At 37.6% G+C, this 23,956-nt stretch overlaps 1 protein-coding gene across 4 annotated transcripts in view; it reads right to left on the reverse strand.

Annotated features, from left to right (window-relative positions):
* Positions 1-23,956, reverse strand: part of DNAJB6 (DnaJ heat shock protein family (Hsp40) member B6) — a 75,764-nt gene that overhangs the window by 27,270 nt on the left and 24,538 nt on the right. For all 4 annotated transcript variants that reach the window (XM_089533559.1, XM_089533558.1, XM_089533557.1 and 1 more), the window contains exons 6-8: positions 18,716-18,847; positions 17,813-17,954; positions 16,746-16,816 (exon numbers count right to left, since the gene is read on the reverse strand). In XM_089533559.1, coding sequence (XP_089389685.1) covers positions 16,746-16,816; positions 17,813-17,954; positions 18,716-18,847 — 345 coding nt within the window. The remainder of the gene's footprint in view (positions 1-16,745; positions 16,817-17,812; positions 17,955-18,715; positions 18,848-23,956) is intronic.

The following is a 23,956-nucleotide window of genomic DNA, read 5'->3' on the forward strand; positions in this document are numbered from 1 at the left end:
GATTGAATGTTTTTAGCTAGTTGCTGTAGGAAACAATGTCTTCAGCCCATATCTGTGTTCATTCCTTGAGATGTCACACCTGGCCACTGTGAAACATGCATTAGTTACATCTCATTTGGATTACTGCCACATGCTCTCTTTGGAGTGTGTTCAGAAACTTCAGCTGATCCAAAGAGCTACTGCAAGATTGTTAACTGGAGCTGCCTACAGGGAACACACAATTCTGCCTGGAAACAGACAGGCATCCATTGTCTGCCTGTCCATTTCTGGGCAGAAGTCATAGTGATAGTGATGGCCTATATATTCGATCCTTCATATCTAAAGATTTTTTATTCACAGATTCAACCATCCATGGCTTAAAATATTTTTTAAAAATATAAATTCCAAAAGGCAAACCTTGACTTTGCCATTTCATATAAGGGACACCATTTTACTATGCTGTTGTATATAATGGAACTTGAGCATCCATAGATTTTGGTATCCACAGAGGGTCCTGGAACCAAGCCCCAAAGGATACCAAGGGCCCACTGTATGACTATACAGCTTGGGTCCATCTGTTTGAAGGATTGTATTCACCTGTATAAACCTGCCCATGTTTTGAGAACTCCTGGGTAAGCCCTGCTCTCAGTCTCACCATTCCCACAGATACATTTGGTGGAAACGTTGGAGACAGCCTTGTAAGTAGCTGCTACCTTGCCAGAAGGGCTAGAATGGCAACCTTCTTACTGTCTTTCTGCAAGCAGGTAAAACACTTTTTATTCCAGTAGGCCTTTGGAAGAACTGATTCCAGAAAAACTAGCCTTACTGTTATTTTTATTGTTGACTGTTTTATTAATTTAATTGGTTTCAAATTTAAATATGGTTTAATTGTTTTTTTAATTTATGTTGAGAATTGTAAACTATGGTTTAGCTGTTGTAATCTGTTGAGTCCCAAACTGGGGAAAAGGCTGGGGGGAAGGATTGGGGAATGGGGAGAGGAGACAGAGAGAGGGGGGGAGAGAGAGAGAGAGACTGTTGTTTTCATAGTTGCAATTTATGATTTAATGCTTGCCTAAATTGCTTTACTTTGATTCTGGAAAAAAATAATGGTAACGCTGGTAAGGGATAGTTGTTGTGAAATGCAAAATGGTAAAAACACTGGAGAAAGTCAAACTGAAAAGAGACTTTATAAATCTAGACCAATCCTAGAACAAGATTTTTTGCAGACCTTTGTGATAGCATTGGAAGAACAATTGTCCTTGCTTTAACAACAAAGAATGGGCAAGTACATTGTCTTAGGCAGACTACTTTGGTGAAAGAAAAACATATGCTGCCTGTATGAAGAGATAAATACTTGTGACACTTGCATGCCTCCTCATAACAACAAAGTTGTTAAGTGGCTTATAAAAATAAGTTCTCTTCCCACTAACTAGGGTGTCTTTTGATATTATGTTTTATGGAGCCACACCAGATGCAGCATAACTCTTTCCTGTATTGCTTGGCATGTCAAAAACTCTTTGGCTCTTTCCCACAAGAGTCACATCTCTCTGGCACTGGCAGCTGGAGCAATGTTGGCATTAGGAAGGAAGAGTGGCATTCTACTCTTCCCATAAAACATGTCAAGAGATGCAAAAAGGAGATCCTACTGCAATGGGAAATGTTGAAGGCAGTGATAAAGAGTTTTCCTACATGGTTCTGAAATAACCGAGTAAAAAATTCCCATGGATAATTTGGTATCTTTATAAAGAAGGTCAAGGGCCTAAATACACTAAAGGCACCAGATCTTATCTGATTTTGAAGTGAAGCAAGGTGAGCCCTAGTTAGCCCTGGATGGGAGGCTGCAAACAAATACCAGGTGCTGCAGGCTGTATTTCATAGGAAAGAACTGGCAAAACAACCTCTGAGTACTCCTTGCCTATGAAAACCTATACATTTAGAGGGTCGCCATAAGTTGACAAAAGACATGCACAAAGGTCATAGATCACTGTACTTCAATGAATTAAATAGACGTATCCATAAAATAGGAATAAAGGTTTGAGACAGCACAGATTTTGTCATAATTAAAACAAAAGCATAACCAGTGTCCTGGCCAGAAAAATCCCAAGACATATCCATGCATTCTAGTAAATACTGTTCTTCCTGACAGTATGCTAAAATAAATCAATTGTCATCCTTAAATGTTAACAGAAATTAAAGAAATCCCAAACATAATGCATAATTGAAACAATGCAAATAGGATATTATTTCGGTCCAATGGAAATACAAGTATTTTTAATTTACAGAAGTGCAAAAATAAAGAAAATGTCCAAAATAATCCAAGTATACTGTTCTGTTCTCTAGGGGAATATATACTATGATTACTCTCAATTATAGAAGACCCAATGAATCAATGGAAAATCAGTACAGTTGGCCCTTGGTATCCCACTGGGGCTTGGTTCCAGGACCCCCTGTGGATACCAAAATCTATGGATGATCAAGTTTCATTAAATACAATGGCATAGTGAAATGGTGCAAAATTGCATAAAATTCCAAAATCAACATTTGCTTTTTGGAATTTATATCTTTTTAGAGCATTTTCAAACTGTGGATGGTTCACTCTGTTGATAAAAATCTGTGGATATGGAGGGCCAACTGTACATAGGCAAATGCTGCTGATTCAATGAGTTGGGGGTGATAATAGAATTGAGACCTACCTGTGTTGAGACACTACTGTTGAAATCAATTTACTCTTTAGGATATCACTGCTAATCAAAGAGGCCTATTCTGAAACCAAAAACCTGATGAATCAGTAAGCATTTGTGAGCAGATGCAGCCCTCCAGGTTTTCCTAGAGGGGTAATGCAGTTTCCTGGCCTTCCACACTTGCCCACCCATAACTTACACCATATTTCCAAAACACAGGAAAAGATCAGGAAAGATGTTTGCTCTCCTCTAGAACAGTGCAAGTATGGCAAGACCCAGCTCTCCTGTTAAGCTTTGTGCTTTACCTGGACTGAAGAGCATCTCTTCAGAGGCACTGCACTGCTAAGGCTTGAGTGCCACGGAAGTGTAATACAGATGCTGGAATGATTCTCTTACTTATGACTCCAAGCTCAATAAGTAAGCTGGGTCCTGTACTTGATATATTGCACAGCTGTGAAGCTAATGCCCTGCCCTTTCCTAAATACTTAGTTGGAATCTGTCATGCTCCTAAGACAATGATAGAACACTCGTCATGGCATACAAATATGTTGAAATACAGTCAGCGCATAGTTCTGTGATTCCATATCCATGAATTCTGTATCCACGGATTCAACCATCCACAGCTTAAAAATCCTCCTCACCATTGCAAAAAGCAACCCCTGATTTTGTCATTTATATACAGGACACTATATTACTACCCCACTTATATAATGAGACTGGAAAATCCACAGATTTTGGTAGGGGAAAAATCCTGGAATCACACCCCAGAGGATAGCAAGAGGTGTATTTAGTGGCTAAAGACGTAAAAGAGACGCAATTCTTTTTTTATCCTATGGGAAAAACAAGTAGTAGACGCAGGACACCAAGAACGTATATGACAGCTCTTGGTTGTTTAACTGAGATCTCTGATTCAACCATAGGAACAACGGATCCAATACTTTATTTCTGCTCAATTAGTCTTTATTTAGTCCTTTCACACGAACTTCTTGGAAATGCTTCTTAGCAGTACTAGTGGTTGTTGTTGTTTTAAAATAAAAATATCTTCCAACATAAATTTTTATCTTGGTTTCCTTCACATTTATTATTACTGTTCTGGACAGACAAGCTTTTGATTTGTAAATAATCATGCTTGTTATAGGTCTTCCTGCAGAGTACAGGCAACTAGTATGGGTCACACTGTGAAGATGACCATTTGAGTGCTTTGACACTTCCCAAAAGCCAGTGGAAGCAAAAAGGGGGTTACACAATCTTCTAAAAAATACAACAATCTTCCTTTAAAAGAAAATTTCTTCTTTAGGAAGCTATATCATAATTTGAGGGCAACCAAAGTATCATTAGTGAACGTGGAGTTCTTAGCTGATCTTACAGAAAATGTACAGACATTACTGTCATCTAGTCTAGAAAAAAAGGCAATTTAACTTACCGTAAACCAGACACCAGCTGACAAGGCAGCAAGTCTTAGCTTGCAACAATTGTCCTAGATCACTCACTCTGCCCTAGCACACATTCTCAAATATTTTGCAAGCTGGTGGGGGGGGGGGGAGTATAGCAACCCCTGAGGACAGGATCAAACTTCAGAATGACCTTAATAGATTAGAAAGCTGGGCCAAGGCTAACAAAATGAATTCCAACACGAAGAAATGTAAGGTACTCCACTTGGAAAAATGAAATGCACGGATATAGGATGGGGGAGACCTGGCTGAACCAGAGTACATGTGAAAGGGATCTGGGAGTCCAAGTAGACCACAAACTGAACATGACTCAACAGTGTGATGCAGCAGCTAACAAGGCCAATGCAATTTTAGGCTGCATCAATAAAAGTATAGTGTCTAGATCAAGGGAATTAATAGTGCCACTGTATTCTGCTTTGGTCAGGCCCCACCTGGAATACTGTGTCCAGTTCTGGGCACCACAATTCAAAAAGGACATTGAGAAACTGGAGCGTATCCAAAGGAGGGCGACCAAAATGGTGAAGGGTCTGGAAACCATGTCCTATGAGGAACGACTTAGGGAGCTGGGGATGTTTAGCCTGGAGAAGAGAAGGTTAATGGGTGATATGATAGCCCTGTTTAAATACTTGAAGGAATGTCATATTGAGGAGGGAGCAAGCTTGTTTTCTGCTGCTTCCAAGTAAGGTCTACTCAACCTGTGAAACAACAGGCTAGATGGGACAGAGTTACCTGTTTATGACAAGAGATGTACATTAAGTGCACATTTGCACATAAAGTAATTTCTCTATGCCTATATGAATGGCTCTAGCCTTTTATTTTGACCAGTTCTGCTCGGCTAGGGTATATCAGAACTCAATAGTTGTATGTGTATCATTAAATACTTCCCTTTTCATTCAGTTGGGTGGTTGGGGTGCTGAACCTAGCCTCTCTTTTGCATTGTAAACCTTCATTCTGTCTGATAAATTGCCTTCCACTCCCTTACCTCAAAGCTAGGTCTCTGACTTAATGGAAGTTAAAGCATTATAAATGCATTGCATCCAACTGCCCGGCAGTGAGCAAAGTTTAGTCTTAGCATGAATACGCTGGGGAGAAGAATGTCTCAGAAAATACTGTCTCCTCTAGAAATAGAGAGGGGTAGATTTTAGCCCACTTTTTAAGTTGGACAAATCAATCTAATTTATAATTCCTAAACTAATCCACATAGACCTGTTACAGACAGCCAAAATAAAGCTGCTTCGAGTCACAGTGGAGGTATGGTGTTTCAATGATGCATGCGTCCTAAGAGTACAGAAGTCGCACCAAAGCCATGCTCCAGACTGGAGCATGGCTTTGGTGTGGCTTCTGGACTTTTAGGACGCATGCATCATTGAAACACCATACCTCCACTGTGACTCGAAGCAGCTTTATTTTGGCTGTCTGTAACAGGCCATAGTTATCTTTCTTACGGTTGAATCTGTTAAATTTGCAATGCAGTTCTCAAGACCAAAACTGAATACATAGGAGAAAGTTGTGTACAAAAATGCCTATATTTTGTGGACATTGCATATTTTACTGCATTTTTTAAAACAGAACTTCACAACTTGTTTTTTTTAAATAAAATTGAAACTCTCATAATGAAACCATAAATAAAGGTTAATAATAATAATAATAATAATAATAATAATAATACAGAACAAACTTGCATTTGAATACATAGTAAATTAACATGGACCAGAAACTGACTGATACTTTGGTCCTTCAAATCCTACCTCTACACTCATTTTCATTTTGTTCCTATGCACTGAAGAGTGAAATAGGTTGAATGCTAAGAAGTAAATGCGAACAGGTCTATCAGTAATGGTCAGTCAATATTCAGCTAAATGGATCACTGGTCTAAATTTAAGACCATTTTCTATTATCTCTGAAGGTACTGCATTTCTATAAGTAAACCTCTATCATTAATGTATCTGTGATAGTTACTTCACAGAATTAAGCCATCACAGGTAATGGGAGTTAACATTCTGAACCCTATCAACTTAGATTTAACTAAGACTCTGTTTTGTTTGACCACAAACAAATTAAATAGCTATCTGTTGCACCAAGATTGGATTAAATCCAAAGGAACTAAGAGGAAAAGTATTTTCGGAATGAATTAATGGGGAACATGAGAAATCTAATCATTAAATGAAAAGCAAATGTGTACATTTAAAGGCTGCTTTGTTTCCAAAACGCACAAGGTCAATTACTACTAAGACAGTTTCCATAAAATCAGAATCAAAAGCTTCCAAGAGAAAAACAACTGGTCCTTTGCTGCCTCTCACAACAGAATTACTTCTGCACCTACAAAAGCAAAATGAATAGATTTTGGCCCTGTTGCCACTGATGAATTCTCTTCAACCTCTGTTCAAAGAATCAACTCTTCCTGTACTTTTAGGTATTAGGACATGATTGTTGCCACTTCCATGTCCACCACAGTAAGCAATGCACGACCTGGTGTGATTTGTCAATTTGGTGATGCCACCCACATTTCTGATAGTCATCTGGCAGCATGCCTTTCACATTTAAGTCAGCTACATGGAGAAAGAAGGAAGTGCATTGATGGTTTATGGCCTTGTTCTGTTCCTTGACCCATGGGGGCTGTCTAGTTACCAAACAGTGCCCTATATTATCAGCTTCTCCAAACAAGCTGTCAGTTCAAACTCTCTTATTCTGGCTGCTGGTTATTAACAGACCCAAACCTGACTAATAAGAGAAAACAATTTAGGGTATATTCATAACCACACCCAGTAATGAATTTGGATCTCCATCCAGGACCTAGTAACTTGATAGGCTAGTACTATTTAGCTTAGGTACATGTCAAAAATCTAATGCACCATGGACTATTCCAAGGCTCTCATAACAGAAGGTATGTCGCTTGCCCAGGCATATTTGCGCATCTAATAGCTGTGATTTATGGAAGAGAAATAGTGTTACCATGGATTCAATCTTATGCAAACTTTCCAGGGAGGACAGACAAATGAAAACACAGTTGTCTGCCCTTTTAAGTATGAAACTGAACAGCAAAGTTTCCAAAGGCACATTAGTTCTTATTTTTATCCTAAGAGTAAGGTGACTTAAGTGGGAAAAGAATTTTTACAACTAAGACTTCTGAGCTTTGAAAATTTAGTCAATACCATATTTAAGCTATGCCTTATTAAAATTATATTAAAACAAACTTCTCAAACAGTAGAGTACCTTACTCAGCAGTTTTTACAGATATTTGGCCAATAGTTATGTCCAAAATAGAACATAATTATGAAAGACAAATATGAGGGTCATGAGGCTGTTAAAGAAATTAATAGTAAAATCAGCTGATGCATGTTTCAAAAATATGCTGATCTACAAGTTCTACACTTGAATAATTACTGTACCTTGCTGAATCTGCTCATTGTGCAACAGAACAGCATTCAGACATGAAGATAAATGTCTTTAGTAATGCCTTAGGCCAAATAAATATATGTTGAACTTGATTTCTGTGGCTATTATCACTTGCTCAATATTATAGACCTTCTTTCAGCTTTCTTGAAATGTGACGAAGACCTGCTCCTTTCCCACATCTGGAACACATCCCACAGATTAATCTTTTCTTCTTATAGTTACTAAATTGCTTTTTAAGTTTCTTGTTGTCAGCCACATGCTCTCATCCTCAGGGGAAGGTAATGGCAAACCTCTGAAGAAATCTTGCCAAGAAAACCCCATGATAGCCTTAGGGTTCTCATAAGCCAGAAACAACTTGAATGCACACAACAACAACATACTGTCAGCATTCACAATCATTGTAATACATTTTCTTATACAGTAACGGCCAGCATCTGATCAGGTATTTCTGCTGCTTTTGGAAGTGGATTAAGGGATTTTTGCCCCTTATATCCGTGATGCCAAAAGCCTAATGACTGTCGAAGCCTGCTCCAGAAAGCTTCTCTTCCACAGCACATTTTAGGGTTCACAGAGTATGCAGGAGAGATCAGCCCCTTTCAACTCTCATAGTAGAAGTAATGGAATCTAGTTGTTAATGCATAAAGTTTCCTTATCCATGCTGTCCCTATTAAAATACAGCATCCCAAATGCAGAACATTATGATCGAAGACTCTTTGCAAGATAAATTTCACTACAAATTCAGAAGTAAGACATCCATAGCAAGAAGGAAGATGATAGGTTTAAGAGTGCAGTCTGCACATCAAGTACCCTGCATAAAGAAGCAGAAATTATTTTACACTCTAAAGTCATTATCCATCATGAATTTAAAACAGAAATAAACAAATAAACCTAAAATATGATCTCTCTCTCTCTCTCTTCCTACAACTCATTGACATAAGAGTCTATATAAAGATAAAAAGGAGGAAAAAACTAGAGTTCTATCAGTGACAAGTGAAATATCTTTATGAGCAAGTCCAAGCTGGGGGCCTTGGAAATTATTTTATAAGTAAAGGACAAAGAAGTTTTGACCCAGACGCCAGATAAAATATAGTGGGCCCTCTAAAACTACAGGTTTCAGAGCCACAATTTTGAATGACTGTGGAAAATCATGCCCTATATGGCAGCAACGTGAACATGCAGACTTCAGTATGTATATGTTCATGTCGTTGCCATTTAATAATATGGAGTGTGATCATCTTTGTTTCTACCTATCACTAGGACTTCCAGAAAACAGCCCATGCAGATTCCAATGGCCCTCTGTATAATCTTGCTTGTGCAAAAATGCTACATGCCTTATATCTCATATGGAAGAACTGACTGCAATAACCATAAAGATGTGAAAAAGTGCTACTTGGAACAACAAATATGTGAACTACAATGGCGACATTACTTCAAGCATTTGTAGTTGTTCCTAGTTAACCTTGCAACAGACAAACACAGCAATCTGTCCTTTGTACCACCATTGTGACAAAAAAGCAACCAGCTCCCACAAACAGACAACTGTGTCAGACATTCCCATCAAATGGAAAATAAGATTACAGGATTTGTGGAATGGTAAAGTATACAAAGTTAACTGATCACTGCCAGATGACCACTCAAAGTTTTATTACATTAAAAAGTTTTGTCCCAAGATCATTGATAATATAAATGATAATACAAATTAGTGAACTAGTTCTTTTTATATTGTATTTTAATTACTGAAAACTAACCTCTTTGTTAAAGGCAATTTTTTCCCTATCTAGAGAATAAAAAGATTTTTCTTGGTGTACTGAATGGGTAAGTCATAAAGGTCTCACCATGATTAAATTTAAAGAGTGCATTCAGAAGACCAAATATTTCCACGAGATACGCTACAAAAAACAATTCTCTATGCCATGTGTCAAAATGTTCTCTCAGCCATTTGTTCAAAGGGAAACAAATCAGAAATCGCACCTGACTAGCATAAACTCCCTGGTATAGATCTGTTTGAGATCTGTGGCAACATTATTCATGCAAAGTTCATGAAACCATGTGTTTCATAACATTTTCAGATTTATTTACTACAAAGCAGTATTTTTACTATTTAAATGTGGCAGCCAATCAGTGGAACTAAGCAACTTTTTCAACTAACAAATTATCTGAATTAATTCTTATACTCACTTCCAAAAGCCAAACTGATATTTTGATAGACAAAAACCAGCAGCTGTTTCGTCCAGAAAAAAAAAACCATGGTTGCACAGCTTAGAATTCAACAACTGTAGAATCAACTTTTGCTTCTGGTTGTGACGATAGGTTTAGATGTAAACGGAAAAATATGTAGTATAGCTTGAGGATATGGAAAGAGAGTCAACTGGGAATTACACTAAATAGTCGAGCCTTGCAAGATCTTGCAAGAAAGACTTTCATATTTATCTATTTAGTATTTAGCAAAGATTAAGAAATAGGAAACTATGGTAAAATGAACACAGAATTCAGTTATTTATGACAAAAAATACCAACTGTGCATATGCATCCATGCACAGAAGAACACAAAACCATACATCAGACCAAAGTTTTGACAGAGCAGCCAGCAATGAATCCTTTAAATTAAGTTAGAGATCCTTTATCCTTGCCTTGTATTACATCGCTGTGAGGACACAGGTTGAAATTATACATTGCGACTGAGATACACAGCTACATAATCTTTTATCAAGCTTTTAAAAATCCACTAATTTCTCTCAAGTTCGTTTTAAATTACAAGACCTACTTAAAAATCCTTTCATTTTACACATGAAGAAACTCAGCTTAAGTGACTCATCCAATTACAGCATAATTGAATTTAGCAGACTTCATGCTTGAGAATTTGGATTTAACATGACCCTGTTAATATGATCAGTGAAAAGGAACACTGCAACACATACTGGCACATAACACACAACACAACTAGACAAATGCCACCTTCATAGAAACAAGTAAATTTAATCAAGCAAACAGACAAGAGAAAAAGTCCAGAAATGAAAATGGCAAGTGAGTGTCAAATATTTCTAATTTAAACATTAGGGAAAATAGCATTAATTATGCTTCCTTCACAAACACACCACTTAGAAATGGACATTTTAGCAATACCTTGTTGGAAATCAATCCCAAGGTACAAATGACAGCATTCAATCTAGTGACTAGACAGAAGACAGGTTAATGCATTTTTTAACTTATGTTAAAACTGCACTTTTGTTCACAATTTATAGAAATTAATATTAGAAAGCCTCATAATTTAATGTTACCATAAATGAACCACATTTCAAAGCAACAACATTTAAATAAATACTTCATTCTGATGCCAGAGAAGACTGCAGTCATTGTGACCTACCTCTGAATAAACCCATATACTTAAAAAAAAAGCAGTTACTGACCCCTGGGAACATTTGGGAGGCTCATCCAAAGTTTGCACAGATGTAAAGTTTGCATCATGCAAAAGCAGTACATAAAGTTAGAGAACATAACCACTTACCCATGAGATTTAAAACAATATATACAGTAAACAAAATAAGCTGGATTCAGGCAAAGTTAGTTGCATTTAGCTTCCATTGAAATCAATGAAAAAATTGTTTTCCAAGGAATCTACATGTTACTTAGCATCCATCCATCCATAGACTTCAATCCCTCAAACAGCTGTACAATTTAGCCCTCTGTGTTCTCTCAGGATTGAATAAGTAGCAGTAAGGGACAGTATTGCCTACTAATTTGAGATTGATCTACCATCACAACTCTTCTGCATAACTAAAAACAGGAATTGGGCAATAAGTGAAACGTCCACTGTATTAACCTTTCCATTACCACCCCAACAGTGAAGTCTACTGGTGGGTGCAGGCACAATGTAGACAAAGAGAAAGAAGAGTATCAGCATGTTTGAGTGATTCCCCATAATTTGGAGAAGCAGAAAAGTATCTTAAAGAAAATAAAGACAATGGCCTGTTACAGACTGCCAAAATAAAGCTGCTTCGGGTCTCTTTGGAGGTATGCTATTTAAATGACGCATGGGTCCTAAGAGTCTGGAGGTCGTGCCAAAGCCACACTCCATTCCTAAGCACCGGAGTGCAGCTTTGGTGCAGCTTCCGGATTCTTAGGATGCATGCATCATTTAAACAGCATACCTCCAAAGAGACCCGAAGCAGCTTTATTTTGGCAGTCTGTAACAGGCCTGAGTATGTTCAGGAAAGTGGGGTGGATGAAACAGTTATCCTGGAAGAGGGCATGGCTGGCACACTCAACAGGACCACTCCAAAGTGCAACACTTTATTGCCGCTTCTACTTGTTCCACCCTCAAGTGAATTCAGATGGCTGAGTGCTTATCAGTCTGAAAAAGAAACAGGGCAATTCTAAGATAAGGCACATACACATTCATACAAGACACACACTGGGAACTCCCTGTGCATGTCAATGAGAAAAAATGCACTCATTAACAGTTGTCAAATGACAAAAAATGCCCTCATTTGAACCTGTGTGAACTAAGACAACAAGCCTAGAGCATAGGGGGGCTGTGGCTCTCCCGACATTATTGGGATGCAACCACAACACTGTTTACTCTGGCTAGGACCAACAAGAGTTGCACATCATAACATCTTGAGGGCCCACCCCTACAAAGCAAGAGAAGTCTAAAGAAATCTAAGTGAGGCACACTGTGAAAGTCTATAGTGAAATTCTAGGGATGGCAAGGGACATTTGTGACAGCCACATGAAATGGACAGGGAAATGTGACTTACTTAATCCTGACTTTTATGATGAGCAGCTCAGAATGGAGGTGTCTAGAATTAGGCTGAGGAGATGCACACCTTACACTACCAAGGATGCTGGCATGTAGAAGGAAGAGACATTTTCCCCCTTCCTGCTCTCCAGAACAGCATAGGGCTATCCTTCCCCTACCTCTGAATACCTATATGATGCTTGGTTTTAAAACCTTCCAATGATACATAGTACAAGAGGAGAAGGCCTTAGGCAATGGGAGAAAAGAGGTGTTCTTTATTCCTTTTCTAGTCCTGCAATTACCCTTCCCCTCCCTCAGGCTGAAAAGCATTACAAGACTCCTATTCTGCTGTCTGGAGCCTGCATGGGAACCAGCAGTCCCCCAGATATTGTTAGAGTGAAAGTCTCATCATCCCTTGCCTTTTTGCTAGGTAGGCTTCAGCTAACAGAATTTGTAGTCCAATATGGAAAGCCTACAAATCCTCCACTCATCTAAGGCTTAGCAATTACTACAACACATGTGAGGACCAGGTGGCCCTCCAGATCATAGGAACAACACAGGAAGTTACTTGCACTGAAACAAACTCATCAGGGCAGTATCGTCAACTACATTCTCCTAGGCCTACCCAGAGGTCACTACAGTTCCCTAGTAATGTACCGTTCAAGGATTATGCCCAACCACACTTAGCTTTCAAAAGCAGTTAAGATTAGCTATGTTCAGGCTGATAACAGTGCTGTAAGACTGCAACTTCCATGAGCCCTAGGCACCAGTGCCAATTATGGGAGCCATATGTAAAGAGATCTTGTAGCACCTTTGAAACTAACTGAAAGCAAGTTGGCAGCATGAGCTTCATATACTCATGCTGTCAACTTCTTTCTTTCAGTGAATCTCAAAGGTGCTACAATATCTCTCTACATACTGATTCTACAGACTAACACAGCTGTATCTTTGAATTCTACCATTATGGGAGCTGTAATCTAACATCATTGGATGGGCTACATCCTCACACTACAACACTGTGAAGATCGTGCCTGTTCATTCTTAATCAGTAATGTAGCTATTCTTTGTCCATGACTTGTCAAACGAATTCATCTGAGATTTTCATTGTGATCAAGATATGAAAGAAGATGCAGGGGCAAATGGAAGCAAAAAGTAGAAGCTACAGCAAGAGCTACTGTCATAATAAGGGCTACACCCACAGCTTGGTACATAGTCATTTGTGGTAGAGAAACTGTGTCCCATTCCCTGGTTTCCATGATTGAAAGACCCTCACCTGTTTTTTCTATACAACTCAAATTCCATTTGTATTGGGGGGGACAGGTGGGGGACAATATGCAGGCTTTGTGCACATTCTGTAGCTCGGCCTGCAGCCAGATAAAGGTTTAGCTTAAGAATTGCTGCTCCAAATTCAAGTAACCTATGATTATGCCAACTTTCTGATTCAACCTATTACTCCTCATATATCCAAAATATGCAATGCTAAGCAGTCTCCCGTTGCTTTCATTGCACACCTTTAGCGCTGTACAGGCCATCCAGCCACTCTGATTCTCAGTGGCAATTACAATGAACACAGCAAGATAGAATTGTACTATTGTACATGCAAACAGCTGCTGGCAAACAGTGCCTCAGCAACACGTTCATTCAGTCTGCAAAAAAATGAATGTACAAACCAGGCAGATCCCTGTTAGTTTCCCCACCTTTAAGGGCTATATTTCAGTCCTATAAACAAGAACCAGGGACTGACTATGTTTAGTCAGATCAAACTGAATACCCTGTATGTACAGATAACGTGAAGTGCTGCTTTGTTAGCATTACTGGAAAGGTTAGCATCTAGCTCAGGGGTAGGCAACCCTTTTGAGCCGGGGGCCGGGTAGCTGTCCCTCAGACAACTGGGGGGCCGAAGCCAAAAAATAAACAATTAAATAATTTTTTAAAAATTAAATAAATAAATAAACCGGGACAAATGTAGGACAAAATTTTCAAATGGAGGGCACTTTTTTTATAAAAAATGGAGGACACATGAAAAAATTTGCTGATTTTTAAAAAAATGTTAAGATAAATGCATGTTTCTGAGGCTTCTATAGACAATTGCCCCCCAAAGGCCCCGGCAGCAATCGGCGGCAGGACTGGGCTGGGGCCAGTCCCAAGGCCTCACCGGGCCGCATCCGGCCCGTTGGCTGCAGGTTGCCTACCCCTGATCTAGCTGTTAAGATGTGAGATCCAAAAGATTAGAAGCCGGCAAGTAGGATGCGGTGCATTTGGATGAAGAGAGATTTGCCAGCCACACTGTACACCAGGGCTGTGTGCATTCTATGATCAGACTACAGAAATTGGTAAGTCATCTAGCACAGAATTTAGTTAAATAGCCTACAAAGTGTGTGCTGCATGTTTGGCAGTGATGATAGCTACATGTTTGTTAGAGCTCCCATTAAGGTTGCACCCTCACTCAAATCAGTTCTGAATGTGTTTCCACTAATCCACACCTAGTGACATTGAGATTTCAGGTGATATGTAAAACAGATTCAAAGAAAGAACATGCATATTGTACAATGGTATCAACTAAGGCAACATGTAGAATTTGTTGTTTCTTTCAACATTTTTTATATTTTTTTAACCACAGTATACACACAGCCCTGAGTTTACTTGCATAGAACACTCCAACAAAAGCAGGTCATACAATGTTTTTGCAATATATATTGTTCAGTAATCTATCCTGTGACAAAACAGTTTAGAAGCTAGCGAGCTAATCTTCACTCTTGTTAAATTTTGTTGACTAGGACAGTTTTACACTTAATTGTATATGAGGAAGAAGTAGCATGGGGGATAGTTCATTTGGTAAGAATACTAAGGTGACTAAGGGTCTGATTATTTAATGGAAATAACCTGTTCATGCTCTCAAATTGGATGGACTTGATGACTGAAATGGCTACTGATTTGTGTTTTATTTAAAGGCATCAGTGTATAAGACGTTGCCACGTTGAAATGTTCACTAAATATTCACTAAATATCTAATTCCATATTGCTTATCTTCATTCAAAAGATTGGTGGCAAATTCATCTTAAAATCTTAGCAACTGTAAGCCGGTGTTATTACAACACTCCTAAAAGCTCATAGCAGGAGTCTTTAATAACCTGTTTATCCTCCCCTATTTCTAATGTGAGCCACTACATATGTTTACTCTAAGTGTCATTGTCCCAAGTCTCAGATCCTATAACGAAAACAAAATTCAATTTGTTAAAATCTTACTTATCTATCTGACCTGAAATCTATTTATTGGACCCCCTGAAGAATGTATGTTATTTGTATATTGTATCTTTGTATACAATTGTATTATTTTACTGATGTATGTTGTTTGAAATTTTTGTACGAGCACTACCTATTTGCACATAATAATGCAGCTTTCTAAGTGAAGAGGCCGCCAAGAAGATACTAATGTAACAAAAATAAAAAATAAAAAATAACCCTGCTTTGTTTTGTTTTTAACCATGAGTCATTTACTGCTATAATGTCTATTAGGTCTTGTGTCCAATAGCACTGATCATTTAAAACAAAGTTTGGCAGGCACTGCCCCAAAGACTCAAGCTTAATCATTGGTGTCAATTCACATAAATTCAGAGTACAGCCATTTTATCATTCTTTTGATTACCCAGTCCATAGGAGTTATATCTTGCTAATTGAGAATGTCATGGCTAATGTTTCAGTAGCAATAAATGTTTATACAGATGAATGTTTGCTAGGAAAAGGTTTGAAAGAAATGGGTACTGAAAGCAAGGTATGGTTATCTTCAAAGTTACAGAGGCACGCAAAAAAGCTACAAATGTTACCCATGAAAGAATGCACCACAAACATCATCATTTATTCATTTTTAACGTTTTAGCAAAAATGACAAGATACCCAAGCTCACCAGATTTAACTTTTGTTAGCTTAGGCTTAAACATTACACATTAAATTGCCAGCATTCATGCACAACTAGAAAACATCCTTAAATTGTTTAAACCAGAAATGCACCATCAGTAACATATTAACATTATTCACTACTAAATACTGAAAGCTTGAAATTAAATTTGCCTCAGAAATGTTAAATTCACAGTAAACGTAAAACAACCAGTTGGCTCACATGTCAAAAAAAGGAAAGAAAGAAAATTAAGATTCATGCTAATTATCATGTACAATTTGGCCCTAGCACTAATGCAGGGTAACTGCTAATCTAGAATCATGTTTAATAAAAAGCAAAGTGCATACAGAAATTTACAACAATTTTAAGGACAAAAAATGGTCCTATTCATGTGGTCCCAGCAATTAAACGCAAAAGTCTGACATATGAGCTCCAATGAGCTGTTTATAAATACTTTAGATTACGTATAGTATAATGAAAGAGTTCGTTTGGAATCTTCAAAAAAATGTTCCTGTTAATCCTCAAAGGGTGCTTGTTATAGCTTAAAATCTCTTAAATGCGTGCGTTGAATTACTTGTTATCCAAGCGTAGCGGCTGCTCCTTACCATTTATTGTTAAAGACTTTAGCAGGCCATCTTCTTCAACTTCTACTCTCTCTTGTCCATTCTCAACAATTCTGTAGGAAAAAATCCATTATAATAGTGTGAAGTCGAAGGCTTTCATGGCCAGCTTCTATAGTTTTTTGTGGTTTTTCGAGCTCTGTGGCTGTGTTCTAGAAGAATGTATTCCTGAGGTTCCACCTGCATCTGTGGCTGCCATCTTCTGAAGATGCCAGCTACACATGCAGGCGAAACGTCAGGAATAAATTCTTCTAGAACATGGCCACATCCCCCCCAAAACCTACAATAAACAAAATGAAACATTTTAATAGTCTTTTTGAATTTTCTGAATAGCTATCATGTTGTGCATGGATTTTCTGCCCATAAAGTGATGGTTCCAAGTAGAAACAGCTAATCTGGAAAACTTGACTTTCTACAAAAGCTTGGAACAATTAACACAGCTATGTCTTTGAAAATTACTAGTTTAACAGGCTTTTCGGCACCGGCAGCTATGGCGTCTTTTCCCTAGTGCAGAAAGGAGACACTTCTTGTGGCTCCCTTTTGTACTGTGGACAGGCGAGATTGGGGCCATGGCGTGCTGTTGTTGTGGCTCCAATCTGGCGCTAAAAGGGTTAGCTACAAACTGCCCCTTAGGGGCGCTCTGTACAACCCCTAAGTTACTAAAATGTAAATGAAACCCTAATGCTAGCTTCTTCCAGATATAAAATTTTCCATGATTGCTACATTTCTAATCCATTATACTTAACCTAGGCACCTTTATCACAGGAATATGCAGCAAATTCAGCCCCACTCCCCAACACAAGGCAGGGGAATCAAATCTAGTAATCCAAAAACAGAAAACCAAAGCTTATAAGGATCGTATGTCATTAACGTGAATAGTTAATGGTATCCTTTCAAGAAAATTTTGATGAAAAGCTCAAGCTTCCTAACCTCCTTCTGCACATACTACTAAGAAAACAATTCATTGATATAGTTCAGTATTTAAAAATGGGTTAAGCAGATAAAACAACTGCACAGTTAACAAGCAAGCATTTAAATTTAAATCACTGTACCTCTTTGTAGTAATTTTTCTGCCATTAACTATTTTGGTTGAAGTGGATACTGATTTGAAGTTACCCATCCCACTGCCACCAAATGACGTGGAGGAGAATGAAGTAAGACCTCCGTGTCCCAAAGAACCAAAAGAAGTGAAACCTGTAAAGGAAGTGGTTGCACATATTTGATTGAGGAAAATGTTATCTTATTTATGAGTAACTGATTTTATTTTTCACCTATGTTTTCTTTTTCAGAGTAAGATAAATGTTAAGGATTCAAGGTGGTATCAGATCACCACTAAATGCATGTTTGCTAACTATAGCTACCAGTTTATATCCCAAATTTTGGTAATTCTAAATACCAACCAATCCTACAAAGTTTAACCATGATTGTCTTCAGTTTTTGACAGCCTACTCAAGGTGAGCTGTGTGAGTACTTGATTTTCCCAATATAAAAATATGAAGAAATACAGAGAGGATATGTCAGAGGTGATATATCCTCTGTGTAACTGGAAACTCTGTTTTACTGTCTTAGCCAAAACTGTGAGCCTTTTGAAGAACTAGATAGCACATACTAACCCAACTTCCATTTCAGATACTCTTGCTAGAATCAAAACAGGTAATTCCTATGCCATATGGGAAACTACTTTTGAAACTGAGATACGTTCTAAAACAAACTATGAGTAGGAAGTTCAAATTAAAAAATATCAAAACATTCAGTACATATAAGGTAGCTTTCTGACCTCAGCAATGTTGCCTCTCAGCTACTTATCTCTATATTCTTAGCTCATGCATATTGGGTTCCTCAAAAGAGATCTGTGCTTGTGAATCTACATAGTCTGAACATTATTTTAAAAGGTACTTGAGTACTTATTCAAGAAATAATTTATTACATTTCAAATTTAGTGCAAATTCACCAACCTGTATCAAATGAAGAAAAGCCACTTCCAAAGGCAGGAAATCCACCAAAAGCAGAGAAAAAGGATCCTCCACCTCTATTTCTGTTTCCACGTGGCCCCCGCCTATTACCAAAGAAGTCTTCAAAAGGATCCTCTGCAAAAACAGTGAAAGATTTTAGAAATTGGTGGATTTTAATGTTCTTATGTTTCATAACTCATGTAATCTCCCCCATAAGGAAACATACATGGGGCATGCTACACATACACACTTGGTATCCAATCTGCATTCCTTGAGTAATATCTGAATGCTGAACTACAAGTTTTCCTCTCAACACTTTTTCAGGTACAGTGCAAATTAACTGTGCCAAAACATTGTTCAGTTTTATTCACATATGGAACATTAAAAACTAAACTTTCATAGACATGGTCCAGAAAAAAAGAGAGTGAAACATTTAAAATAAAATTATCCAAGGCTAAAGAAAAACTGCTTAGCTAATGCAATTATGAGTGTTTTTATGAAGATGAATGTTTGAACACAGAAGACTAGAACCTAAGTGAGTTCCATTCATTCAACTGATGTATTGTACCAATTCATTAACTGGGATGCCAAATGTGGCTACAGATGTGAAATGCTCCACTTCCTGAAACCTGCTCATCCAAAACATGTTTGTTAAGGTCTCCCTCAAATTATGAAATTAGTCATCACTAAGCAACTCACATTTATTTCAATATGACACTAAAACAACAAACAGTCTACAGTATACACTATATGATACATAGCATTCAAATATAAATACTACCAAGCATCCACTTTCAAGATTATACAGAAATGAAGAGACAGGCCTATATGTTAGGTCAATTCAATCCCTGAGGCATAGGAGAGATACAATATAACAAGATGCCATAAATCATCAAATTACAGTACTGCAATTTCCAGTATGACACATTTACCACTTCAAACATATCAACTTCAAAAGCATCTATGATGCTTACATTTATCAGAGTGTAAATAAGAAAGAAATTCCAAGTACTATGATGTTTACATTAGAATCTACTCAAACAATGTGGGTTGGATTCAGACACACCTGTCTAGAAACAGAAGAATGCCTTGGGAAGAGAGAAGAATCTAGTCTAGTGGAAGCTACCACTAGAAAAAGAGGGATGAGGAAACTTCAATCCAGTCACCTTTGATGCTGCTTCAAAGTTTTGGGGACATCCTGCAGAACACTAAGGGAAGTGGCATATGTGGCTGAAGGGAGAAGGAAGACTGTGTAAATACTGTTACCCCACTCCACCAGAGCCTTCCATGAGAGAAAACTGGATCATATTCCAGGTTTACAGTATTGCAGAGATAATAATTTTCAAGCAACACCTAAAATGTGACAAATGTATTATACCAATTCGCGAATTGGGATGCCAAATGTGGCTGCAGATATTCAGTACTTGCTTCCTGAAACTGGTCATCCAAGACATGTTTGCTAGGGCTCTGGTTGTAAATATTTATTTTCCTTCTTTCACCTACAGTTTTATGGGAGATGCATAACTTCACAAAATTAATAAAACTGAAAACTCGGAAACAGATCAGTTTTTGTTCCCCAGCAGCTCAGCTACTCCCCTGCTCCTTAAATCATGTATCATCTGGAGAAAGGAAAAGATTATCTACCTGGGAAAGTCAACCAAAAATATTACAAATAGAATAATTAATCCTTTGGATTGTTAATGTTAGAAAGCAATAAAATATGTTTGTTCAAGCTTTCTAATACATAAAATCTTTCACAGTATTGACATAAGCAAGATTTTTAAAAATCCATTTTTTTAAAAAAAAACTGGTTTAAACAAAAAAGTAAATCTGCATCACATTTCCAAGGACATTAATGGTGTTACTGAAGTTGAAATTCAATGAGACATAGCTGCAAATGATGGAACTTCACCTTCCACCACCCCAACCCTGCAGCCCTAGGAGCTTCCCAAAACAATGGCCTAAGAGGAGGTTTCCCAGCCCCTATAGCATTTTCTGTCATGCTGTTTCACCCAATGAATGTCATGCAATGTATAAAGACCTGAATATACACAACCAACACTAGATGACCTTTATACCAGACTTGTGCAAATTGGCAGGGAATAAACCTGATGCTCTGGATGGACCAACTAATTACAACAAAATCACAATTCAACATTCTGCCTCCTGTTATACAGTACTTCCTTTGGGGCAGTACACAGATGAAAGTAAAGATGAGCTGGAGTAATCTCTTAATCCTTTTTCATTATCTATCTATTTATAGGCTATATATGGGTAATAGAGATGATGTGAACTTAAGCCTACCCATCCAAAGAGCAGAAGTAACTAAGCTATTTCTTGGTTCACATACCTGAAAGAATAAGGGGAGGTGTCCAATGTGCTACGTTTCCAAAAGTTAGGAGATCATGATATCAATTAATAAGTTTTTATTACTTTTAGAATTTCTCCTTTTCTGCAAAGAGCTCAAGAAAGCACCCATTTTACCCTAACAATTCTGCAAGGTCACCTAGAAGGCGCCACAGCTGAGTAAAGTTTTGATCCTGGGCTTCCTGTCATCCAGTCTACAGCCCTAATTCTACCACACTGCTTTCATTTTGATTAAACTCACAACCCAAAAAGGGGGGAAACAGAAACAGTCCCTATTGGTTTCACTGTCACACACAGATGCATGAAAGTTGGATCATCACTTAAGCTACCTTTCTGCTATCCATTCATATAGGCCAATAACTCAATTGAGAAATTAAACCTGAGAGGAAACCATGCAATGCCCAACTATAAGAAATTAGCTGTGAGTTCCATCTACTAACATCCTAGACTATGAAGCATAATTTTAGGTCAGTTAACTAAGCTCTCCTTTAACAAGAAACAGTGTTTTGACATTTTGCCCAACTATCGATCAGAAAAGACATTACAATTTACAAGTAAAGTATTGTTCATGTATAAAAATGCCTGAATACAAGCACCTTTAATTTGGCACATTATCAGGTAAGCCACTAATGTAACAGTCTAAATTCTTATTGCAAGTTAAGAGTGTGAGTCACAAGCAAACTATGAAGGTCAGTTGTGCACCCATGAGTTATATTATATTACTGCCCACTATTATGCATCTATACATAAGTCATTTTTTAAAAAATATATTAGGTGTTTTATTAAACACATTTTGTCAAATTGACCAAATTGACAGGATCATGAAAGCACCATGGAAGACCAAAGATAACTCTATATTTTAAAATATTAAACTTTAAAGAACAAGACTTCATCCCCAAGGAACAGAACATTACCTTCTACTAATATTTAGCAACACTGAGTTCTCAAAAGATTTACCAGTGCCAGGCTTTTTTTTAACCCTATCCATGCAGTCCCATCATTACAGACATTTATACTATATTGGCGTATAAAGAATTGAATTATTATATGATACAGAAACACCAGTCCTTATTCTCACAACACATTTCTACAGAATGATAAATGTACTGTTAATTTTACCTTTTTTTGTGTTTGCTTTAAGAACTAGAATTCTCAATTTACACAGATCAGCATGTTCTAAAATCAAGCCTGTTCAATAAGGAATACCATTCTGAATTTGAACACAATACTGCACTTCAAATGAGGAATTCCTAACTTTAATATGCCTACACTGAATACACTGAAATTTGTAAAACAAAACTAACTGAACACAGATATAAGGTCTTCAAGTTATTTATGGATTGTTTTATACCTCCTACCCTATTTTTCCATTCTCTCTGCAGAACTAGAGGCATTAGAGAGGAACCTGCAGTTACAGAAAACTATCACAGAAAAGTACAAATAGAGGAAAAGCCTTTACAGCAGGACTGGGGAACCTGTGTTCCTCCAGACAATATTGGACTTAGTCCCAGCCTGCAGGGATAATAGGCAGGGGTGACGGAAAATGAGTCAAACAACATTTAGAAGACCAAAAATCCCCTATTCCCATCTCCTCTGTCAATGAGATCTTCCATGTTTTGAGATTTATGTATATGTATGAAGAATCCGAATATTTATGTTTGCTGATTTCAAACTTGTCCGCACTTGTTCAACAAACTTTAGTGTTTAAACCAAAACTAAGGGTGAAGGGCAAGTGAGCCAACACCAACTCCTTGCCAGCATAAAGGTGCCATAGCAGCCAACTTGTTTAATCAATTTTGATTAAATTTGCAAGTGAAAGCTTGTGACACATCAACTGAAAAAATAACCAATGGCAACAAACTGAAATTTCCTTTGGGCAACAAAGTAAACAAACCTCAAATAAGACCACAGAATGTTGGCCACAGAATATTTAATGGTACATAATTCTGTACACAGACATGCCTTCTGTGCCATGATGATGAGAAAAACACATTTTAAGAAAAAAATGAAATGAACAAATTAATTTGCAATCAAAACAATGAAAAAATTCCAATAGCAGAAATAGTGCCTGACATGGTCTCCTTCTGTCTTGAAAGGTGCTTGGAGAAAACATTCTCATCACAGATATTTCCATAAATAAAGGCAGTCACTTACACTGAAAGGATCAAGGTCTGCTTCCTTTGTGTATGTCGAAAGAGTAAAAAGCAATTGCATGCACAGCTAAATTTGACACACTTCTTGCTCATCTATGCTTTGGTTGCTAATATGGGAGTAGGTGTCAGAAGAAACAATGATCAATAAAATCACAGAAGAATCCTGTTACCTGGCTACCCACACATAGAACTTTAAAAGCATACCATTCCCCCAAAAGATGCCAATAAAACTGCAATATTTCAACTCCTACTTTTCAATCATCCAGCTAGTGAATGTAACAAAGCTAAATATTCAGAATACAATACACATTTAGTCATTCAGAAATCTATTTGCTTTCCATGTTATCTTGAATCAATAAGGTCAAGCTTGTTCTAGTCTAGTCTTTAGTAGACAGGATTAGCTTAGAGTTTAACAGATGACTAAGAATAGTGAATTTCAGAGGGCAAAGAAAATATAAACCTGAAGATGCCAGCCAGAGATGCAGGTGAAACATCAGGAATAAATTCTTTTAGAACACAGCCACACAGCCCGGAAAAATGCACAAAAAGCTATAGATGCCGGTCATGAAAGCCTTTGACTTCATAAAGTATAAACCACTTTTGAATCCTTTGGTATCTATGTAAACTGCATCATATTAAACAAACCAGCAGTAATCCAAAGGTATCCCATTTAAAAAAAGAAAGTCAGATTTTTATCTTCTTGGTAATATGCCTTTGGCAATAC

Source organism: Sceloporus occidentalis, unplaced genomic scaffold (assembly GCF_023333645.1).
Source record: "Sceloporus occidentalis isolate IW3139 unplaced genomic scaffold, rSceOcc1.0.p SCAF_7, whole genome shotgun sequence".
Classification (NCBI taxonomy): Eukaryota; Metazoa; Chordata; class Lepidosauria; order Squamata; family Phrynosomatidae; genus Sceloporus; species Sceloporus occidentalis.